Source organism: Pholis gunnellus (genome assembly GCF_910591455.1).
Source record: "Pholis gunnellus genome assembly, chromosome: 8".
NCBI lineage: Eukaryota > Metazoa > Chordata > Actinopteri > Perciformes > Pholidae > Pholis > Pholis gunnellus.
Window position 1 is genome coordinate 11305660 of NC_136534.1, and position 23348 is coordinate 11329007.

At 41.2% G+C, this 23348-nt stretch overlaps 1 protein-coding gene across 1 annotated transcript in view; it reads left to right on the forward strand.

The window, feature by feature from the left end:
• Window positions 1-22187, forward strand: part of cdkal1 (CDK5 regulatory subunit associated protein 1-like 1) — a 205723-nt gene extending 183536 nt beyond the window's left edge. Inside the window, exons 13-15 of the mRNA XM_079164177.1 lie at window positions 3624-3707; window positions 7508-7672; window positions 20819-22187. Of these exons, the coding sequence (XP_079020303.1) occupies window positions 3624-3707; window positions 7508-7672; window positions 20819-20983 (414 nt within the window). The 3' untranslated portion in view covers window positions 20984-22187. The remainder of the gene's footprint in view (window positions 1-3623; window positions 3708-7507; window positions 7673-20818) is intronic.
• Window positions 22188-23348: the final 1161 nt, after the last annotated feature.

Genomic DNA, 23348 nt, shown 5'->3' on the forward strand with positions numbered 1-23348 from the left:
TTTTACAGTACAGGGCTCATCACTGACAGTTCAAATGCAAATACTGCCTATTGATCCTACAGAACTACATGTTGCTGCTATTTAAAACCCAAGGTGGTTCATGCTCTGGATTGCTGGCTGGGATCAACTTTCTGCGGTGGGTCCTCACATGGCATGTTTTTATAAGCCAGGATGCATTCTATGTGCTAAATACACCCAAAATGTCAATGCAGACACTTCAGGGGATGCATTAGACCATGTTAACAACAAAAGTATTGACTTTATCAATCCACAGAAATATAAAATGAAATGAATGTGGACCCTCCATGATCACAGTCAAATATTTGTCAAAAATGAATTGTCAAGATACTCGTCCATGGGGGACAAATGAAAAATCAAAGATATTCCCTTTCTGTCTGAGTCAATCCGAAGGTGGTTTTATTCATGCCTGCAGTACTTTGAACAAAAAATATCTTCTCTTCTTTCTCCGTCTTTGAGTCAACAACATTCTTCATAGTTTCCCATACAAAATATCTTGATTGGGAGGTCATGTTGTAGTAGTTGTAGTATTCTGATTTCTTGAATAGTCTGTTCTCTTTTAATTGTATCCTTTGTAGCCTTGTTGTTTTTGTAAGGAACTGAGTTTAATAGTAATTAATATCCTCTCAGCAAAAGCGCTAAAATTGAAGTGTCTCCAGAACCTTGAGATTGTAATTAAATGCTGAACTGCACTAATAGAAAACATGAAAGTGCAAAACTTTGATTGAATTGAGATCTTGATGAATGGAAGCATATTGTATGACTGAGGCAGCTTGCTTCTGTTGAATTAAAACCGAACAAGATAGTCCAGCATGGATAACAAAAGCAGTATAGCCTTGCTTGTAAAGGTGCTGTAGATACTCATATTGTACATAAACTAAGTTAAGCATTTTGTCTTGTTATATGGTCACATTACATCGACAATGTGTGTCATCAGATGGAATGAGTAGATCGGTTTCAATATGCAATGAAACAAGGTTGCATACCTGCAAACTTGTCGCTTTTTCACAAACTGTACTAATGATGAAAAGCTGAACATTGTTTGGAGGGGGGGGGGGTTAATACTGTAACAAGTGGAGTTATGTGAGGCCTCTATCCTAACTATGATGATTGACTCGTTGGATAACATCTTATAAATCACTTATTAATGTTTATATACTACTTGAATGCATGTTAAACAGGGGTACTTAAAGTGTCCCACTGATTGTCGTTTTAAGTTATGTAGTTATGTCACAGAATAATTAAGTGTGTGGTGATTACATCTATGTAGCAAGATCTGAGAATACCTCTAACCAATGAGAACCAAGTTCAATTCAGAGCAGGCGCCATCATTGTTGCTCTGATTGGGATCACACCGTACAGCCGCCGACACGTTGATACATCGTCTCATCTGGAGTCAAATAGATATATGGAAAAAAGCCCTCTATATCATGTTATGTAGTATTACTATCTATACAGAATATCTCATCCTTAGGTGAAGATTTAGTGTGAGCTTTGAAGGGAGTGAGCATGTAATACACCACATTTTTTCAGAAAAGGTTCAGATAGTGTATTGCGTCCTCATTGTAGGCACACGTGTTTGGTACTTTGGTTAACATTTGGCTGCTCATGTATTAAGATCACAGTCGTGCTAAAGGTCATTCTGAATTGAGTGTGAATTCTCCGTAAATTCTTTGATATACTACCTTTACTGTCTTTCTTTGTTCAGTATTGTGATATTGATTGGCAGGTGTGTGATCAGCTTATTTGTAGTCTTCATACATCGACAATGTGTGTCATCAGATGGAATGAGTAGATCGGTTTCAATATGCAATGAAACAAGGTTGCATACCTGCAAACTTGTCGCTTTTTCGGCGAAATTCACAGTTTTGAATCAAAATATTTTGTAATTTCTTTTTTTGGGGGTGGGGGGGGGGGGGGGGGGGGGGTCAACTGGCCAGCTATCGTTTCTCAGATTGGAGTGAGACGAGGAGAAAAGGTGATGTTGTGATCTTCACAATAAAACATCTTTGATGTGACCTGTCGAGTCTTGACCAATCAGCGTTAAGATGTCTACAGCGTCATCATTTCCCTCCGTTAAGGTTCCGTTACCGTTCAGATCTGCTGGGTTAAGTTAACGTCCACTGCATGCAGAAACTTTTGTCGACTGTTAACGTTCGTCATTATCGCGATTTAGGAGGAAAAAACGTAACGTGATGAAACATGCAGCAGTAGAATATAGGCGATTTCGTGATCATAATAACTTTAAACATGAGGCCCTGATACTGATGAGATGATGAGGTCAAAGAGCTCCAGGAAGAGGAGGCTGTTAGTGTAGCGCAGCTTGACGCAGGGCTGAGATGTGAGTGGAGCTAGGCCTGGATAAAGGTGGAGGTCTAAACAGACGTGAGTACAGCTTCCTGCTGTCACAGTGTTTTAAATACATTGATAAGGCAGGGTATGCTAAATGCAGCCTCTGCTCCAAGGAGATAAACTACAGCAACAAGGGCTCACGTGCCCTCTCATCACACTGCCAGACACGGTTCACTGTAATGACCACAGCCAGCCTTCTAACAGTCCCAACAGTCCCACGTGCAGTTGCTCCCAAGGGCCCTGAAGTAATGAGAGAGAGTGTTAAGGTGCCTGTCCCTTCATTTCAGCGGTTTGCTAATGCAGAGGTGTGTATAGATTACAGCTATTATTTCACTCTTGATAAAGTACCTTAGCCAGAGTAGATTATCATTTTCATTAAATTAATTGAACTGGATTGAATGCATATTAATTGCAAATAGAAGATGGGCCACAATTCTAACAGCTTTACTGTAACAGTGGAAGTTAATATTAAGTCATACCTCATCAGGGTTCAATGAAAACTAATCACTTTATTTGTGCAGGCGATGGTTCTCGCTACTCTTGCTATCCTTGTTGTTATATGACTAAAACTTTTGAAAGTGAGGCCTCGGTCTCGATGGATTTTGTCTAAATAAAGGTTAATAATGATAGAGCTGAAATACTGATTAATAACTGAATAATAAATTAGTTTTGTTGCTTAAAGTAATTGTCTTATCACTTAATTTTCTTCTCAGAGTACACCAGAATGCTACATTTTAACAGGGTTTCAGTGCTTGTCACCTTTTTCACCTCTTTTTGCAGGTATGAGGTTGTTCTGTCAGCTCAGTTAAAGCAAACAACCCTCATTTCTAACACGTTTCTAGCAGAGTTATAGAAGAAGAATATGAAGCAAAAATGTGAAGTCCTTGAAGCAAATCAGAAAAAAACATGTTTTTAAGTGAATATGCATCCTTCCTAACACACAAGCTCATCAATAGCAAGAAACACAGACTAAATCAAACCAAAAGAGATGCAGAGATTGAAAAGAGACTAAGAAGGAGGGTCCTAAATGATTGCCAGGGATATTAATCCTGTTGTTTTTCATAGGTTACGATCAGCATATGGCTGAGGACACACACACACACACACACACACAGATGGCCACGTCTATAGATGAAAACACATTTGAACAAATGCTGCATGAAAGGCTGATGTTTCATGACTCAATAATCGTGTGTGCGTTTGATTTTGTGTTCATAGAAGTGTTTTCTCTCTGTCTCTCACTCTCTGTGTAGGTAGGGGAGAGGCAACATGTGTTGGTGACGGAGGAGTCATTTGATGCTCAATACTATGTTTCTCACAACAAGTTCTACGAACAGGTAAGTTCATTGTTCAGAAACAAAACTGTAATAAATGACTCGGACACATACTCCAGAGGGCATGTATGTCTTTCACCAGCATTACATTTAATATATTTAAACAACCAAATAAGAAACTAGTTGTACAGGTAGTGTTTCAGTTTCATTTACTCTTGTATTGTATTTAGCTTCAGAGATAATGATAGCTAATATTTTTATAAATTGTTATCCAACTTTGTTCATCAAACTTATAATCAAGCTAGGTTGCACTGGCTGGTATGATGTCAAAATCAAGCTGGATGTTTGTTGACACTTTTGGCATCCTAAAGATGAATCCTAAAATAGTTTAGTTGGCCTACAGACTCTATCCACCATCGAACACGTATAGTGAAAAGCAGTGAATTAATCTGTGTTTGATGAAAATGTTCCAATATGTGAAGCTAATCCAACCCTCCCTCATTTTCACACTTAGTAAATCAGGTCATAAGCTTTGCTTTGCATGTCACAGAGTACTCACAGCAGGTGTCAGAAGCTTAAGCATGTATTGACTGAAGTAGGTTAGCTTTAACATCACAAATACACACATACACACCCTGCGGTGGTCATGAGCGCATTTGGCTGCTGATAGCGGCAGTACTTTTTGCTCCTTTTTTTATTTTTTACAGTTTTAACATTAAGGTCAGCCCTAAAGACATGCACATTCCATCCTACACACACATACAGCTGTTCATATACACACACATCCGCATGGCTTCAAAGACCCTCTCTCAACCTGTGAAAAATTCACTTTAAGACATCTTCAAATAAATCAATTTCCTCCTGCTTTAACCATCATCAGAAACATGTTTGAAGTTATGCTTTTTATTAGCAGGGAGGGCAGGGGATGGTAATCATTTTTCCTCCCCTCCACTTTCCTCTCCTCCCCTCCTCTCCTCCTCCTACTTTGCACCTCCTTCTGCAGGCTATAAACTTAAGTTACAAGTGTCACTCGGTTCATGTGTGTGTTGTGACGTGCCGACTCCTCCATGCATGTGTGCGTGTATGCAGGCATGTATGTCGTGTGTGTCGGTTGACTTTACTCAAGAGGAAAAGCACGTTGATATGTTTGATGTTTTCCCTCTCCCATTTTTTTTGGGACATAAAGTATTTGGCATGTACTCCTAAATCACACTCTGACTTGAAAAAAAGAACATGAAAACACGACGTACCAATATGTTCTTGAATCTGTCCCCCCAAGGGACACCGCCCCGTATCATGTATACTGTATGTCTACATTCACAGGACACAGACATATACAGTACATACACACGAGGGTGTATACACATTACAGAGGTCTGACTCACATCGCAAGTTGTATTTTGATAACGTCCTGTTGTTTTTCCTCACTTGTGTATATATTAATATTATTCACCATATGGGGGATTTTTTTGTGCTATAATGCGATCACACTTGAACATTAAAGTTTAATCAACACTTTATATCACTCTGGATAACAACATCCCAAAGATTTAATAGAAAAGGAAGAATAAAGGGAAAGTAGGATAAGCCTTCATTGATCCGCTGAGGGGATATCTAGGTGTTACAGCAAATAGAGAAGTAAAGAATAAATAACATGGAGATATATACAACTAGTGTAAGAATAGATCATAGCTGCTGGTCTAGTGTATATGTAAACAGTGTACACCAAAATAATATATACTAAAGTTAAGTTATAATCGTTAGTTTTGTTTGTATTGATATAACAAAATAAAAATATAATATAGTATATGATGTGGTAAGACAGTATACAATATTGACATAGTATAGAATGGATTTAGACATAGTGTAAGATGCAATGTAATGGTAGTAATACTAGTAATAATAATTATAATATAATATAGTTTTACATATAATATAGTATAATAAGATAAAGAGAACAGCAAAACATTGAAGAGTTCAGTTAGGAGGATTTGGTGGTTAAGGGAGAAATATGGGGAAGTCAAGGATCAAGAAATGAAAACAGTAGTGGGAGCGGAGGAGGTGGAGAGGGTGGGTGGAGAGGGGGGGTGGAGAGGGTGGGTGGGTGTGTGGGTGGAGTGAAGTGGGGAACACGGTAGAGAGGTGTGAGTGTGAACAAATGGCCTAGTTTCACTTTTACACCATCAGATGGATATCTGTTCTGACGGGTATAATAGGCACCCGACTCACGTGTGTGTGTGTGTGTGTGTGTGTGTGTGTGTGTGTGTGTGTGTGTGTGTGTGTGTGTGTGTGTGTGTGTGTGTGTGTGTGTGTGTGTGTGTGTGTGTGTGTGTGTGTGTGTGTGTGTGTTCGTGGTTCAGTGAGGAAGTCGGAGGGGGGTGGGGGGGGGGGGGGGGGTTCCAATGTAATCGGACAAGCTCTTTCATCATTTAATCACCCTGTAATGGGCCTCAAATGACCCTCACCTTCACACACTCACTTACCTTCCTCCCCCACAGCCCTGCTGTTTTACCTCTCTGCTCTCAGCCTGGTTGCTGGCTGCCTACAAACACATACACACACGCACCCTCACAGTGGCCAGAGTGTCGAGCAGCAGGTGTGTTGATTAGGCAGGTGTGGCGCTGGCTGTGTGTCTGCCTGGGCCGATCTCCGATCATATTCCACCATCTGGATGAAGACTGACAGATTAACACTGAGCCAGGCTTACTCCTGCCATCACAGCAGTGGCACTCCCTCCACCAGTTCACAAGCCAGTCTCTGCCCAGTCAGTGTCTTAGCCCTGCAGAGTCGTCGACAGACCACCAGGTGATCTGAGTCAGCAAGCAACCGCCCTGCTGAAGTCAACTTGGGCAAGACAATGAATCCTCAGCAGCCCCAAGGTTTCTGTTCTATACCTGATCTTAGGTTTAATGAATGATCCCATTATTATCTTCATTATTAAATTATTACACAGTTTCTTAAAGAAATTGCCACAGCAGTGACAGACCATAAAGGCTCCGCCGTGTTCAGAAAGGATAACATCGCTTTTCAAGCCTTAAGGTGATCACTCGTATACACAAATGTAGCCTTTTTCTTTCACTTGGGAAATAGAATAAGTTATATGATGTTATCAAAGAAAACCTTGACTTTAGTGCCGACTACTGTTTTAAATCTCTCCAATAATCACAACACCAATCGGGAGGGAGTTTGCGGAAAGAAGTAAATCAGTACTCCAACAGCTGTGAACGGCACATATCATTGTAAATCTGTCAACTTTGCGGTTAGTTTGAAAATTGTTTTTGGAAGGAAAATCATTTGATCTTTATCTACAGGGGTAAGCCATTAAGAACAAATTCCGTTTCACACTAGGCCGTAATTATAACTCTTTGTTTTCTTTTCCTCCCTGCTGAGATTTATAGTTGCCATGGTGAAATGATAAGACAAAACAGCAAATCCCGATGGTTTATCTCACAGCTGTTGCCGTAGTTTTTGACCTTGAGGGCTTCTATAAATGGAACTGAAAACACTCAGCCCTGGGTTTTCCTGTAAGCGGGCAGGGACTGGCTAAATAACAATGTGGGAGCGCATTGGGGAAAACAGTTTTAGAGCAGCGGTTAATTGAAAATGTAATCGACAGATGTGGTGAAACATGCAGAGGGTTGGTTATTTGTTGGAATGGATGGTACTATAGGTGGGTCTTTCTAGTTGAATAACAAGTGAATGAGCAAGTTGCCGGATATATGTCACCTCTGGTCACTAAGGCACAGTCACTGCTACAGTGAGTGAAATCCCACATTTTGAATTATGATTCATTGTGGTTCTTTTTGAGGGTTATGCAAATTTGCAGTGATATCAGTTATGATGTGTGGCTCTTTTGTTTGCAGGTGCTGGTGCCTAAGAGGGCTGAGTTCAAAGGGAAGATGATTGTGGTGGACATCTACGAGGCAGGAAAACACTTCCTGAAAGGCCGACCAGTAGAAGAGAGTAAGCCCTTCACTCCCTCCATCGCCAAACCACTTCAGAAGGGAGAGGTGTCTGGCCTGATGCAGGTAAACACACACACATACAGTTAAATGCATGCCTCGAGTCACATCATTTTCCAATTAAATGCTGCAGTTCAGTACATCAAATGACATCAAAATAAATGTGCACAAACAGATTTATGCATGTAAGCACAGTCATCACTTCATGGCTGTACCACAAAATATTTAGTAAACTGTACTTCCGTAGCAAACAGTTTAAAATAGCGTTTACTTGGTGGTTGACATAAAACAAAAGGAACAGCACAACATTTGGTTTGGAACTAAACTTAAACCTGATCTGGAGATCAACCTGAAGGGGCTAAATACAAGATTGGAAGCATTTCTATTTCCTCCCAACATGGCAGCGGCTGAGCAGGCAGCTCGCAGCTAACAGCGCTAACAGCGCTAACATTGCAAACAACGGCGTCGGTAATGACAGAGCTAACAGTGCTTTCCTGAGGGGGAACCGGAGGGCGAGTGCTACGCTTCTGTTACGACGCCGTCCGTCTGGACAGATTTATCAGCTGTAACTGGCGTATGAGTAGTGCAGAGCAGCAGCCATGAGCCAGCTAATGGAGCACGCTCATATTACAACACACACACACACACACACACACACACAGTGAGAGTGACTTCAATCTCTGCTCAGGTAGACATTACTCTGCTGTATCTTTATATAGCAAAGAGTTGTTTGCTGCTATATTAATGCTGTGATTATAGAATTTAGCACTTTAAATGTCAGGAATAAATAAAACTACCGGTATAACATGACATAAAAGAGAGAATATGGGAACTAGAAAGGAAAGAGAGTAATGCTGGTACACAGGTTAAAACACTTTTTCAACTGGAGACCATCGTGCGTTGGGATCACACCAGCCGCGACTCTAAATCGTGCCAGGGGAATAAAGTGGCAGGTTCCAAAGTACTCCAAACTGTTTCTGACCACGACGATCTGATCTCTTGATGCATGTTCCATGGTCAGATACAAAGACAATAGATCACAAGATGCGATACACTGTGTTTTGAAGTCCATTCAATGCAGTTTGATTCAGCTGCAAATTTATAATAATTAATCTAACATTACATTATTTTACACAAAAGACGGTATATAAGTTTTAAGTAACTGGGATGGATTTTTCGTTGGGTTTTGTTAACCGTGGTTCCCAAGTTAGACATCAATCTTAATTTAGTTTATGAGAGCATATTGTTGTAAATAAAACAGAGTATGATTCCAGATATTGTCTTCAGTCAGATGGATTTAGGGGCCATGTTGCTTTGGAGTTTTAGCTGTTAGCATTATTCACCTTTGATTGGTTGTTACTCTCCATAACTTTACAGCCAACGCCCAAATCCCAAGCTCACCGACTCGTTTCAATTCAATTTTACACCAAATGTTGTGAGCATCCGTGGTGTTCTATCGATGTAGCCATATTGGTATACTACTATTAAGTCATTTTGTCTTCAAGGAGTCAGTGAAGAGTTCAGTGCAGACTATATTTAGCAACTTTAAATCAGTTACCCATGTAGTGTACATGTGTCTGCCAGATGTGTACTGGTCTTTTTCAGGTAATGAGGACCTTTCTGTCAAGCCCTCACACTGTGTTCTTTCCTTATCCAAACTATAAAAGTTGTATTTACAACAGGCTATTCTCATTTTGTAAAGTCAGCAAATGAATTAGGTGTGTGTGTGTGTTTGTGTCCACATTTTTAATCCATTCTCGCTGCAGTTTGTGGAAAAGCCCCAGTGTATCAGGCGTGAGATAAGTAATTTAAGATAAGCTGTAGCTGGCTAAACTGTCCTCTGCCTTCTTTTCCACCACACACACACACACACACACACATGTTAATGTATCTGTTTCACTGCATGTTATTTTTCACTCTGACTAGCTGTAGCTTATAGCTCAGGACATGGAGCCACAGAGCAGAATATGATACACTTTCTAATTTCACACTCCATCAGCCTTTACTGCCAGACAGAGAGGGAGGGGATGAAAGGAACAGACAGAGACATTAGAGAGAGAGAGAGAGACATGAGTGAGAGAGAGAGAGAGACATGAGAGAGAGACATGAGTGAGAGAGAGAGAGAGAGACATGAGTGAGAGAGAGAGAGAGAGACATGAGTGAGAGAGAGAGAGAGAGAGAGACATGAGTGAGTGAGAGAGAGAGAGACATGAGTGAGAGAGAGAGAGAGACATGAGTGAGAGAGAGAGAGAGAGAGACATGAGTGAGTGAGAGAGAGAGACATGAGTGAGTGAGAGAGAGAGAGAGAGAGAGAGAAAGAGAGAGAGGACACTGATGAAAAGGAAAGCAAGCGCAGAGATTTTTTTGGAGGCAGAAAATTAGATAAAAAAGAGAAAAGGTTTCACAACAAGCCAAGCGGTACGTCACTCAGCACTGAAAAGTTCAGCAGGTCTAGACCTTGTAAAACAAGTTGCCTCATAAAGTCTGCAGCCCATCAATACACACACTTGCATTAGTTTCCCCACACTCACACTCCTTTAACATTCTGTGACATTCTTACACAACACGCTCAGGCTGTAATATTATTTGGGTTGATGCACACACATGCACTCTCTCAGATTGACACACACACACACACACACTCTGTTATGCACAATGTTTTTCACAAACTGACAAAACACACTGTCTGTACTGTAAATACCTTTGTCTGATCAATGTCCTGATATCAAGAGGAACATGGAGGTAAAGTCATCATTTCCACCCTTAATGTGCTCCAGAAGAGAATTTAAGTGGATATGTGGACTTACTTTGTTCATTTTTTTTATAATGACAATACCCGGATAGGACACATAATCACTCTGTCTGTTTTAACACCCTGCGTAGATGAGACGGAGTGGCAGAGCAGTGTGTGTTGACATACAGTGGTGTATCAGGATTTGCAAAAAAATAAATAATGAATCCTCGTCTCTGCTTTCCACAGCATATTGTCAATTAACATATTGTTATATTAAGTGATCTCCAGTGATGCTGCTGATGATCTGTAATACATAGCCCTTGACCAGCGTTGTCAGCTCTTAATGACACCAGAGTGGCACTGGACCACAGTGCTCATAGATAAGTGACCTAATGGCTTGGAAACAAAGCAGTATTTGCAAGCTACACACAGACACACGTATTGTACAGTGTATGTGATGTCCTTGAGAGCCGTGTGTCCAGCATTTATTATTATGAGTGAACAGGTCTGATTGACAGTATGCATGCACACACATGCATTTAGTTATCTCTGACACTAGCATACCAATGTACACACACATATCTAAGGATATGCACATGTACACACACACACACACACACACACACACACACACACACTGTTGGCTGGCCTGTACAGATTGAAGACCATCTATTTTCTATGAGCCGCTGCGTGAATCCACCGCACACTGAGCTGAATGTGTATGTGAGATGAATGAATGATTAGGGAAAGGCAGAGAGATGCTCACCCCCATGTCTTGCTGCAGAGTCTATAATTACAGGCTTTTGGCAGAGAGCGAGAGAAAAACATAGGAATAAAGGACCAGGAGAGAGATTGCGTGATGAGGTGCATGGTAGCTGATAGAAGGACCGGGTCCGAGCTTTGTCGTTTCATCGAAGATGCAGAAGAGAGAAAGTGAGAGCGAGAGAGTGGTAGATAAGTGGGTGATTGGATAGGCAGAGGAACCCACTAAGGTCTGTAATATCCATTTGTCAAAAAAAGAAAAGTGAGAGATCTATCATTTCTGAGTTGGAGAGAGAGATGATTGCACACCATCCAGCATCCATGCTGATGTGTGTGGGAATGAAGCAATACTGCCGGATGGATGGATGGATGGATGGATGGATGGATGGATGGATTGATTGATAAAGGAGTGACATGTGAAAGCTTGTGTGGCCGGCTGTGGAACGGTGGACTTGAAAGAGGACAGATATATTTGAATGTATGGCTATGAGACGTGATGGCTTGGATGCACACAGCTGATGGATGAGGAGATGAATGGATGCATGGATGTGTGAATGTATTGGAGGTACAGACATTATGGATGGATGGATGAGTAGCGAGGATGGATTCATAGTGATCTCATGGCACGCTGCTCTTTGTCTGTGTGCAGCCCAAGACCATTCCTTTGTCCGGTGCGACATGTTCATTAAAAGGCCTTGGTGTTTTTAGACCAAGGTTTTAGAGAGAGAGAGAGAAATTTGCTTTTATTGACATGAATGACATCTCTTCTTCTGTTTCTCTTTCTTACCCGCTCTCTGTCTCTCCGGCTGTCAGCCCATCATTCACAGAAACAGCACTTTCAGCAAAAGGTGAAGGATGGTAATGAGTCTTTTAGTGGGACACAATAGCAAAGAAAGCACTCAACAGCACGGTGGAGGAAAGAAAAATAGAAAGTATCTTCACCAGTCCTCATCCTCAGATGAAATTAAATGATAGAAGACGAGGGGGTATGTGAGAGAGGCCAAAAAATGAAACGAGTGAAAGAGAGAGCAAGGTAGACGGGAGAGATCAGGAGACAGAAAAACAGCTTGAGTGCCACCCAATAATCAGTTCTTTTCACACGGCATACTTTCTCAAGGAGACCGAGAGAACGGGAGAAAGAAAAGAAAACTGCTCTGCTCCTTTCATAAGACAGCAAATTGACAGTTGGTATGAAAGACGGAATAGAAAAAGGAGTGAGCAGGGCAGGGAATACGAGTAGTGAACAATGTCCCTCCATGACCACAAATTGAGAGAAAAACAAAAAAAGAAATGGAGGTGAATGAACAAATCTCAGCTGGCGTATACAATTTCATTTTCCCTTTCTCTGGGGCTTGTATTCATGGTCCCCCCAGCCTTCCTTGTGGCTTTCTTTTTCATCATATCTCTGTTTTTCTTTTCTTTCATTGCTTTTTTCTTTGTATTTGTGTCCTGTGTCATTATTTCATTATTTATCAACTTTCTTCCTTTCACCTCTTGCTCCTCTGTCCTCGCAATTCTGTTTTTAATCAGTTCATCCATCTCGTGTGTGTGTGTGTGTGTATACGGTATTTGACTTGTTTGGCACGAATGGGTGGAAAAATATAAAAACACTGCGTGGAAGTGGTCAGTTTATAATAGTATCTTTGTATATTCCAGTACAGGCTAAGTGGGTGGGATTGCTGGTATTTTGCATCATAGTGCTTACAGAACATTTACACACAGTACACTACAGGTTCATTGGTAAAAACAAGGATTTTACACACACACACACACACATTTATGTACACTTACACAACGACGCACAGTTCCCCCGGTGTGCGTGGCAGACTCCTACTAGCCGCAGGCTATATGAGACACTGGCTGTATTCACATAATCGTCATGTAGACAGAACACACACACACACACACACGTCTAACACAAACATATACGCACACACGGGCACGAAACTCAAACGAAAATCTGCATTTCACACCAAACAATTGAACAGCTCCGTCTTGACATGCAACTGTTGTGGGTTGTTGCTTTGATGTTGCGTTATGCACAAATCGTGTTGTCATCTCTGTTGTCAGGAAAAGAACAAACAAAATCAGAGATCATGCTGTCTTTTCTAGACCCGATGCAGTAAATCCTCTCAAATCCATTTTATTTTATGATGTAAAATGTCAAAAGGTTTTGCTTGGCCTTTGCATGACTTTGTTTACTCTCATAGCAAAGCATTAGTTTTGCCTTCAAAGCAGCAGCTATTTTAAGCATTTCATTTAGCATGTCAAATTGTACTGCATGGCCTGCGTTTTGTGTATACTTGAAGACCCAAAGTCACACTAGCAAAGGAATGAATGTTAAGCCATCAAATATTAGTCTGTTTTCAGAATTCTTACCGAACACGTCAAATGGCATTACGCAGCCCCCGTCTGTTTTGTTTATTTAAAATGTCAGGGGGTTTTAAATACCCCTTGCTCTGAGTTTGCTTTTAAACCACAGATAGAAGATGTAAATAACAAAGCACTTAACCAAAAGCTGTTTGAAAAAAACAAAATCATGTTTTTTTTGGCCTTTTCTTCCATGTTATTGTAAAAATAGACTTTCTCCTCGTGACCATCCTCCTGAGCAAAGTCCCTCAGCTGTTGAGTCACCCACGGCTTTGTATTTTATTTCAAATGATACCATTCTCTTAAGCTAAACATGCTGTCTCAACAGAATTACAGCTGGACTTCTCAGCATTTTATTCTTGTTATTGCAATAGTATTTGATTGAAAGACAAAATCATTTTTTATTTACAGTCCATGTCCTGGAAAACAGAGTTCTTTTACTTTGCAACAATGTTCAATCTTTAATCATGGTAATGGATTTGACAACAATAGTTTACAGATGATTGTCTTTGCTCACTTACATTTTTCTCAGTGTTGGGATGCACCTGAGAAATGTAATCTTCCCTCTTTAATCCCAGGCTCAGGAAAACACCTTGCTACTTAATCACCTGAGACACATCACCTGGAATGAGTCCCAGGACACCGATTGTTGGCAGACTGCTTTAAACAGCAAGTTACTTAACGTAATGGTGTATTGTATGACGTCAAATTAAATCTGAAATATGACTTTGGTTGTCTTACAACCACCTCAGGCCTCTCCCCCTCTTTGCTTGCAGGCAAAGATACGACTGAGTAAGACTGAGTAATTGGTATATTACACTGACCTTTTTCTTATCCACCAAGTGTGTGTGTGTGTGTGTGTGTGTGTGTGTGTGTGTGTGTGTGTGTGTGTGTGTGTGTGTGTGTGTGTGTGTGTGTGTGTGTGTGTGTGTGTGTGTGTGTGTGTGTGTGTGTGTGTCCGTGTGTGTGTGTGTCCGTGTGTGTGTGTGTGTGTGTGTGCCTGCACACGTTATGTCCATGTTAGGACTGTTCAGCTTTTTCCATTGCCTGTCTGAAAGCACCTGCTGTCTGTAATAGTACCATGTCATGTGTTTGAAACATACATTCACACCTAACACCTCACTGTACACACATGTAGTGTTCTTCTGGATGTAGTTAACTGTGGCTGTAAACCTATTTGCGAGGATAAGGCTTGAGGTGTGTGTGTGTGTGTGTTAATGAGTATAAAGTATACTTGCTTATGTCTGTTAGTCAGGTGTATAGATAAGCACCGTATGCACTGTAATATACAAAATGCGTGCATCAAGTACAAGATCTAAACCTTGTGTGTGTGTGTGAGGGAGTTACTTTTAGTCAGTTTGATGCCTATAGAAAGAAACTGTCTGTCAACTGGGTTGTGCTGCTGGTTTGGTTGACGCTCTGGTGCATTTCCCAGATGGCAGCAGAGGAAGCGGTGAGTGGAGCAGGGACACTGGTGTCTTAAATGATGTTCGGGGTTTTTCATATGCAGCAAGTAAAACTCAATGGGTGTTGTTAAGTGAAGGTAGCTCTGTCCTTATGGTTTTGGGTGTTCCCGACAGGTTGGGGATTTAGTGTCGCTACCAAATCTTTTTCGAAACTTCACCACAGCCATACTAAAATATATATATATTTGTCTGGCTGTCATCGTGATCAATGATTATGTTCTTTATTGTGACACATAACCGCTTGGCTTGGACACCAGCCCCACTGACTACTGACTGGAGTCAACAGTTAAAACCACAGAGCAGTGAAATACCACAGTAGCACCACATTAAATAACTGTTAGCAAACGGTTACCTTCAGCACAGAAAATAGTCCTCCCCTCCCTCTCCAGTTGCTTAGATAGAACTGGTGATATTGATTTCCATTCCCATGGTCCACAGACACTCGCGGATGCACTGTTGTGTTTATTGCATCTGTTGACTTGGCTGTCATTTTGCACTTTCTGTTGCGTATCGGGAGAAAATAGAGCCAGCACAAGCCGCACCTCTACGAGTACATTTTATTAATATTCAGGTCTTTTTTTTTTTTGCAGAAAAAAAAAAATCAAATCTAGATTAAAATTATGATTAAGCCTTTCATAGATGATTTGCTGTGATATATATATATATATATATATATAGTGATGTGTGCCTATGTAAACGTATGTTGTGTGTGTCCGTAAGTCAACTTGCATACACATGCTGTATAGTTTTACCCACATACACCGTAGTGTCAGAGAGTTTCACAGCAGCGCCGATGGAGGGAATGTATGATCACAGATGAAAAAGAGGAAGACAGAACATGACACAAGTTTCCCACTGAGCCTCGTTACTCTTTTTGAGTTCCAACAGACATTTATTTGTTTCAGAAATATTACTTGTAATCACTCTTAATTTCTCTCCCATCCGTCTATGTTGAAGATGCAGCTGCAGCTCATTGTGATTGTCACTATGGCTTTGTCAAATCACCCGTGACTAAGGAGCCTGTTACAGTATCTATTTAGGCACGTACACACACACACACACACACACACACACACCACTTCCATGGTCTCTGTGTCTAGAGCGACGCTGACAGCTGGTGAGGATCATGTGAGAAATGTGACCACTGTGTATTGTGTGCTTTCTGGCTCTCGTGATGCGTTGGTGTGTGTCACTGTGTGTATCTTTTGTGTGAATATGCCAGTGTGTTGGCGGACGCTGCACCAGACAGATTTTTCTTTTAAAAAAAAGGTGCGTGCGTGGAATTGGAGCAAGAGTTTTTAAGACACAGAGAGACGTTTGAGAGTCCCAGACCTCGAGGGAAAAGGACCTCGCTGTGCTGGCCAGTCTGTCCCCCTAGTGTAGTGTTAGATGATTTTCAGGAGGATTATTTTCGCTCTACTGCCGTGAGCAGAGACAGAAATTCTCCACCACAGGCCGACATGTACAAACACGCTTACTCACAAATGCCAGCTCTCTTACTCTCTCTTTCTCCCAGACATATGCACGAACTCAGCATGCCAGCTAGCAGGTGGTGAACTATCATTGAAAGCCACATCTCTCATCTTTTCCTGCCCCCTTCCCTCATTTTCGTCTCCGTTTTTCTCTTCTCTCCTCGCCTCTCCCCCACTGTGCTGACACGCACCTACTGCCACTTGGATTTTCACTTATCCTCCCTACTTCTAATAGATTTTAGACTGTGCTATTCAGTCTCTCGCCTGGCGCCCTGTTGTGAGAGGGCACCTGCAGAGAGACTGATAACTAGAAGGATAGAGAGGAAGGCAGCACACTTGGCCTGTCACTGTAGAGAAGTATAATGGTTCTGACACTTTTTTTTTTTTTCTATTTCACCAGCCCTTTGCTCTTAATATATTTCTCTTTTTGTCTCAGTTTCCATAAAATAATAATTGAACTTGCTCCTGTTCTTACTCAAGTAAGCAGGACATGGCATACTAAGTGAATTTCATTACAGGAATTATTTCTCATTCACTGTTTTGAATGAACCAACTTTTCTCTTTTTTCTTACACTGTCAGTTCATTAATCCTTTAATGAATAAGCCAACGTTTAAACCCTGTTAAAAGGCATACAGTGTAACCTCGGGGAAGAGTACTTTTCAAATATTTTATTGCTGATGAGATTGGATTAGTGATTTTAACTCCTGACAGAAGCGCCTGTATTCATTCTGATCACATTTGTACAGTTAAGAGGCTCAGTCACATGCACCCTTATTGTTTTTCAAGCATCAAAAGAGCGTATCAGTTTCTCCATTAGTGAGTCCACCGATGATCCTAACAGTAGTGGATACATCAGCCAGACCTCTGCTAGTGATTCTCCCTCCACCTACTGTCTAAAGTTACTGTAAGTGACTTTTGGATGTGTCACGTAGGCGTTGCTGGTCACAGTATCCATCTTCCATTGTGTGTGGTAACAGAGGAAACCATTCAGCCACAGCGGCGAGGAGAAGAGTGGGTGGCAAGGTAGCATTCACAACAATCCGAGAGGACAGGGGGGCAGGAGTAATGTGTAGGATAGTACGGCAGAGTACAGATGCTGTGCAGCTGCTCATACACACGGCCATGTGCACGCAGCACGTGTAGGCGAGCACCAACTCTCTGTTACATGCGGATACAAACTGTAGGCCTGTAGACAAGCATGTGTTTGTACTTTGACTAAATCTGCCATGCTTTTATGCTGCATTCATATAGAATCAGGCAAGCCGGATATGAGAGAGGAGGATGGTAAAATGAGTTGAGGCTGGCAGGGAATAAAGGCAACTGTAGACGCCATCGCCATTCTAAGTTGAAATATCATTTTTTCCGTCCTCCAAGACTAAACTAACAAGCTCCCTCACACTAGGAGAGAAAGTTGTTTTGCTTGCAAGAGAATATTAAGAGAAGGGTGCATTTTAAAGCTGCATGCATTAATACATTCATTTAATTAAATATTAGACGCAAAATAATTGTATTTAATATATTTTATTCCATTCTCAAAGCAACTTATCGTTCTGTGTGTTTTGTGTTTTGTTTTTCCTCTTGCGAGTTTTTCTGTCTTCTCATAACAACTTGTTAACAATATAAGATGGCAAACTGATACACAACATGCACAGCCAGATCCTGGCAATGGTGAACAGAATTCCTCAAGTTGGCTAAGCTTCCTACGTGGAAGAAAAGGATGGAGGATGAAAAGGAAAATGGCCAGACCTGTCATTGGCGATCCATAGAGAGAAGAAATAAAAACAGACGAGACAGAAGGTCGGTAAACAAGACTTAATGGAGATACTTGAGGGGGAGGGGGGGCGTTCGGAGTCAATCTGCCTATGGTAAATATCAAAGCCAAACCTCATTCAGCTATCCCTCGTGAACTTGATTAAAGGTTATTCTGGAAGGCCACTGATCAATCGCTCAATATCGCCCCACGTAATCTACCTTCGTGGTGATCCGGAGTTTTACCAACTGTCACGCAGGAGGAGACGTATAGGAACCACCACAAGGTCATCCACATTGATTTTCACTCCGCTTAGAGGTGTTGACAAGTGCTGGTTCTCCGATCCAATTTGTTTAACAAATTAAAAGAGCCACATCTTGTGTGGGATTATTTATTTATATAGTAATCAATTGAAACTGCACATCAGGTCTGCACTCTCAGACATTAAGGTAAAACTATATTAATGTGTAATAAAGCTGAAGGATGATCAATGAGGGAGGTCAGGGAGAAAGTATTCATGTAAAATGAGTGCTTACTCTTATGTTGCTCTCATCACCGCTGCTTTTCGTGTTGCCTCAACAAGCCGCATCATGTGCTCATGTACATTGTTTTTGTTTTTTTATGTTTGACCATTGGCCACATGTCAAACACACAAACTCCTCAAATTCAGCCCAAAGCAGACTTTGCTTTAGGTTCACACTTCAACTCTGACGGAATTGTTTATGTCGCTATAAGAAGCAGTTGAATGTGCCGTTATATTTGTTATAGAAACATTTCTGCACAGCAACGTGACAATGCCGTTAGAATAACTCGAGCGATACCACAGTCTCAGCCTTCGCTCTACTTACAAATGTAAGCTAACTCTTGTTTTTTCACTTCTCCCAAGCTCGCATACGTAACTCCATCACAGTGCACCTTCCTCAACATCAGCTTGATTCAATAGACAGCACTCTGTAATAATTGGATCACTAGAAAACTGCATTAACTGCTTTACACAGAGATAATGGCACCATAATTGAAATGCGCTCATTTGCATAAGCAAATGGCTGGCTTTATGAACGCTTCCAACCACAAAATATCGAAATAAGCAGTGAATTTAAAATTGTGTTAATTATTGTTTCTGTAATTTCCAAATGAAACAGAGTTGTAGAGAGAAAGCAGATGGAGAGAGACAGGAAAAGTGGAATAAATGATAGAGCCCTGTAATCCCCCTTTGCTCGCCGAAATGATGGCGCTACATCCTAATATCAAGTGGCATCAATAGATGTATTTCTAATAATGATCAGCAGCAATGATCCATGACGGGTAGTCATGCACCGCCTCACATAAATGGCTTTTTTTATGAAGAACACGAGTAGATTGTGATTTGGTTGACAAATGTGGCAAAATAAACTTCAGATATTTGTTTTTTTTAAAACAACTGAATTTTCTTCCTCTTCCTGCACTGACATTTATCTTGTTCTCCAGCTCAATTCTTGTCAGCATCGCTCTTTCCTGTCCTGTCACCGTCACATCCCTTCAGTTATGGATGTCTTTTTAATGGTGCAACACATTAGGACTAAACAGAACTCACTGATTACAGACATTTCATTCGCTGGATCACTGGCCACTCTGCTGTCAGGTCTCGCTGTTTGATTTGTGACTGTGGCCAGCTGATTTAATCTAAACACGATCCCTTAATTATGAATTATGGACGTCGCTTGTGCTACGAGCTGCAACGAAGTCTGTGTCCAAAAGTGTGTGGGAGAATGACGGGGCCTTTGTGTGCAATGCTGTGTGTTTGCACGCGTCGGAGGAATATTCACATTCAAGGTTCAGTCACCAGCAGGTTCAGTCCGTGAGCGCAAAGATCTTCCACCTCTACAACAGGAAGTATTACGCGCTGAACATGGTGGCCTGCTTGACAAGAGAATTTGTGCCATTTCAATTGAAATAGCTCATTTTTAACCACCAAACGATTTGTATTCATGAGCTCTGTAAGTGGACATTATCTGAAATGTAACATTCATGTCCTTAATGAGCAGGGAGACTGGACTGAGACCCTCATATAAGTAAACATGTGCCATGCAGTTTGATTAAATAACTGCAAGCTGAATCCCTGCAGCTGATTTTCTCTGCAGAAGAGGGCAATCACCATAGCCCCCCCCCCAAATATTTTTCAGAGCTTTCTCACCAAATAAAGGTGCCAACCAATCACATTGTGTGGAATGTAGACTATTGTGTACAACACAGAGGCTCCGAACCAAGACTGCAAACTGTATTACTCCTTTCAACACTGACAAAGGCAGCGCATGTCAAATCCACTCCTTCTCTTCTTACCTTTCACAATAAAAGCCCAAGACTAGGCTCAATAACATAGCTTACAGTAGCTTAGGCTATACAACAATTGACCTCAGAGGTCGCTGTGAGTCAATGTGATATGTAAAATACTCAAACCTTTTATTGTATTTTGAGTTTCAACTGTTGCAAATTTGCATCGCTGCTGGTATGAATAGTTTCAATGTGAAATAGGCGAGTATTTTACATTTTTGTGTTGTTTATTGGTAACAGCCCTGGTATGAAAAGGCCTTTAGGGGGAAATAAATGAAGGACACATCAAAATATCTACCTGTCTTGATCTCTAATTCAATTGTTTTTCTGTACGTTTTCCTCCACAGCAACCGATTGCCAATGGCATCCAAGATCCTGCTTCATCTCTGCCTTCTTCATCCGTTTTGTTGATCGGCTCTCACAGTCTGGACAGGGAAGTACTGAAGAAGCTGGGACTCGGGCTCACTCTGGCAGCAGCCATCCTGGCCTTCATCATAGAGAAACTGTACTGATGGAGTACCTGCAAACTAGAAGAAGACTGTGCAGAAGGGAGAGGACGTATGTTTGAAGAGGGTGAATACAGCGACATCTCGTTCGATCCCTTACGACATACTGCACATGCTCTTCTTCAATGTTGAATGAACCCAAAGAAGAAGAAAAGGCGAGATTCATGATAACGCGTCGGTAACACCTCCACAGTTAGTTGAGAGGACAAAGTGATTTTGGTATATTGAGGAATAACCACATGGGCAATGACAGACCCAGCAGACACTTTTTATACAAGTCTATTGGTTTCAAACAACACCCTAGTTACACTCAAGTTTAATTGGAATCTATTTTAAGTACATATTCTGTCTCATATTTCTGTTACATTATGTGTAACTGTTGCAGGAACATTCAATCCGGTAAATGAGTGTTTTGGATCTTGTTTTTTGGTCAGTTAAGCACAATTCAGCTGGTTGATACTCGTGAAAAACATATTCTAGTCTTCTGTACCAGGACAAAGTGAGAGGACGATGAATTTGACTTTTCAGCATGCTGAGTTGCAGTGTGATTCTCCAGCATCTTTATTTTTTGTTTTAAAGGTACTGAGGTAGATTTGCAAATATTGTACGTTATAAAGTTGTCCATCCTTATTTTGATAGATTGAATTGTGCTTACTTTATCGTTTGTCTCATTTTATTCTGTGTAAAGAGCTTTATCATCATTTGGTATCCTTCATTTTAAAGTATTTGAATAAGAGTCATGGACAGAATCTTCATCACAGTCGATTGGAATTAGTTCACGTCTTACCTCATCTGATTAGTTACAGTGTAACAGTTGGCCAGGTGGACAATGCTGAGCGCTGGGATTGATGGACAGATCCATCATCACCACACGCTCAATGTGATTTATTTCATCCGCATGTGATGATCTGCACTAGTGCCACCTGTCAGGGTTGTTTCATGCTTTCTCTCTTACGGTACCTCGTGGTGGTGTCTCGCTGATATCCACGTCAGCCATTTCTGCTGATGAAGGCAAATGTATCCAAAACTGTTTGCATTTAGACATCACTGGAGGTGAAGGTGGACCTTTTTCTCTCTTTCTTGTATTTCAGGTGAACTGACCCTGTAATGCAAGTACTTTGATATATCAGCTACTTGTGGTGTATACATAGTCTGAGTCATTATTGAGGCAGACGGATTTTTTTGTTTGAACTGTTGAATAAAGGGTAAAACGCAATTCGTCATGTGTGAAATTACGTGTTGATTGATCGACTAATTGAATTATTAAGTTTACTATATGAGTTTTCACGATATGAAAATGCCCGTTGTGCAGTTCCTCTTTACATAAGTCCTTTATAATGGATATGGGAGAGTGCCATGTCTCTTTACAGCACTCTGTATCGTTCAGTTGTTGTCATGCATAGAGTCCGTTTGTGTTCCTCTCTAATGGCTTTCTGTTTTGCGGTACAACAGTCCCAACATGTGCTCTGATATTTCCGACAGTTAATAATTCATGCCCCAATTTATGTGTCGCATTGCACTGGCACGTGTCTCCGTCAGGATGTCTGCAATTTTGTCTTTGTGTTTGTACGCATGCCCTGCATATATTTCTAGTCACAAGTGTCGCGTTCGGCTCGTTTGTGAGCTTGTTTCTATGTCAGAAGGTGTGTGTGTGTGTGTGTGTGTGTGTGTGTGTGTGTGTGTGTGTGTGTGTGTGTGTGTGTGTGTGTGTGTGTGTGTGTGTGTGTGTGTGTGTGTGTGTGTGTGTCTGTACATGTTTGTGCTCTGATGTAGTGTCTGTAGTTTCCTCCAATGCTTAATTTAGCAGAAAGCCAGCGTGTGTGTGTGTGTGTGTGTGTGTGTGTGTGTGTGTGTGTGTGTGTGTGTGGTTCAGAAGTGACAGGAGTCATCACTCTCATTCAGAAAGCCATGTTATCAGACATACCACTGTTTGTAGTCTACACACACACACTAGCTTTGTATTTTCTAAGGATATGATCCATGTCACACATTCTGTTGACACACAGACACATGCATGCACCCTGGCTTTTTCTTTCCTCATTGGTGCATATTCTCACACACACACACAGCACACTGCAATTTTGTAGTATATGGGCAAATGATGCACGTCAAGTGAACTTGCACACAGACAGAAAAGCTTTATATTACCTGATCAAATGAAGCGTGTCTCACACATAGACACACACACTAGCTTTGTATTATGTGATCAAATGAAGCTTGTTACATCCATCCAGCAGTGCCCTATATTATTCTGCAGCCATCCATACTGTGCGACAGTTCTTTTGATGCTTTGTAAGCACATTTCCTCACTGTGTATGTCAGTTACACTGCATTGTTCTCCAATGAAATATGGATGCAACGACACCCTTTA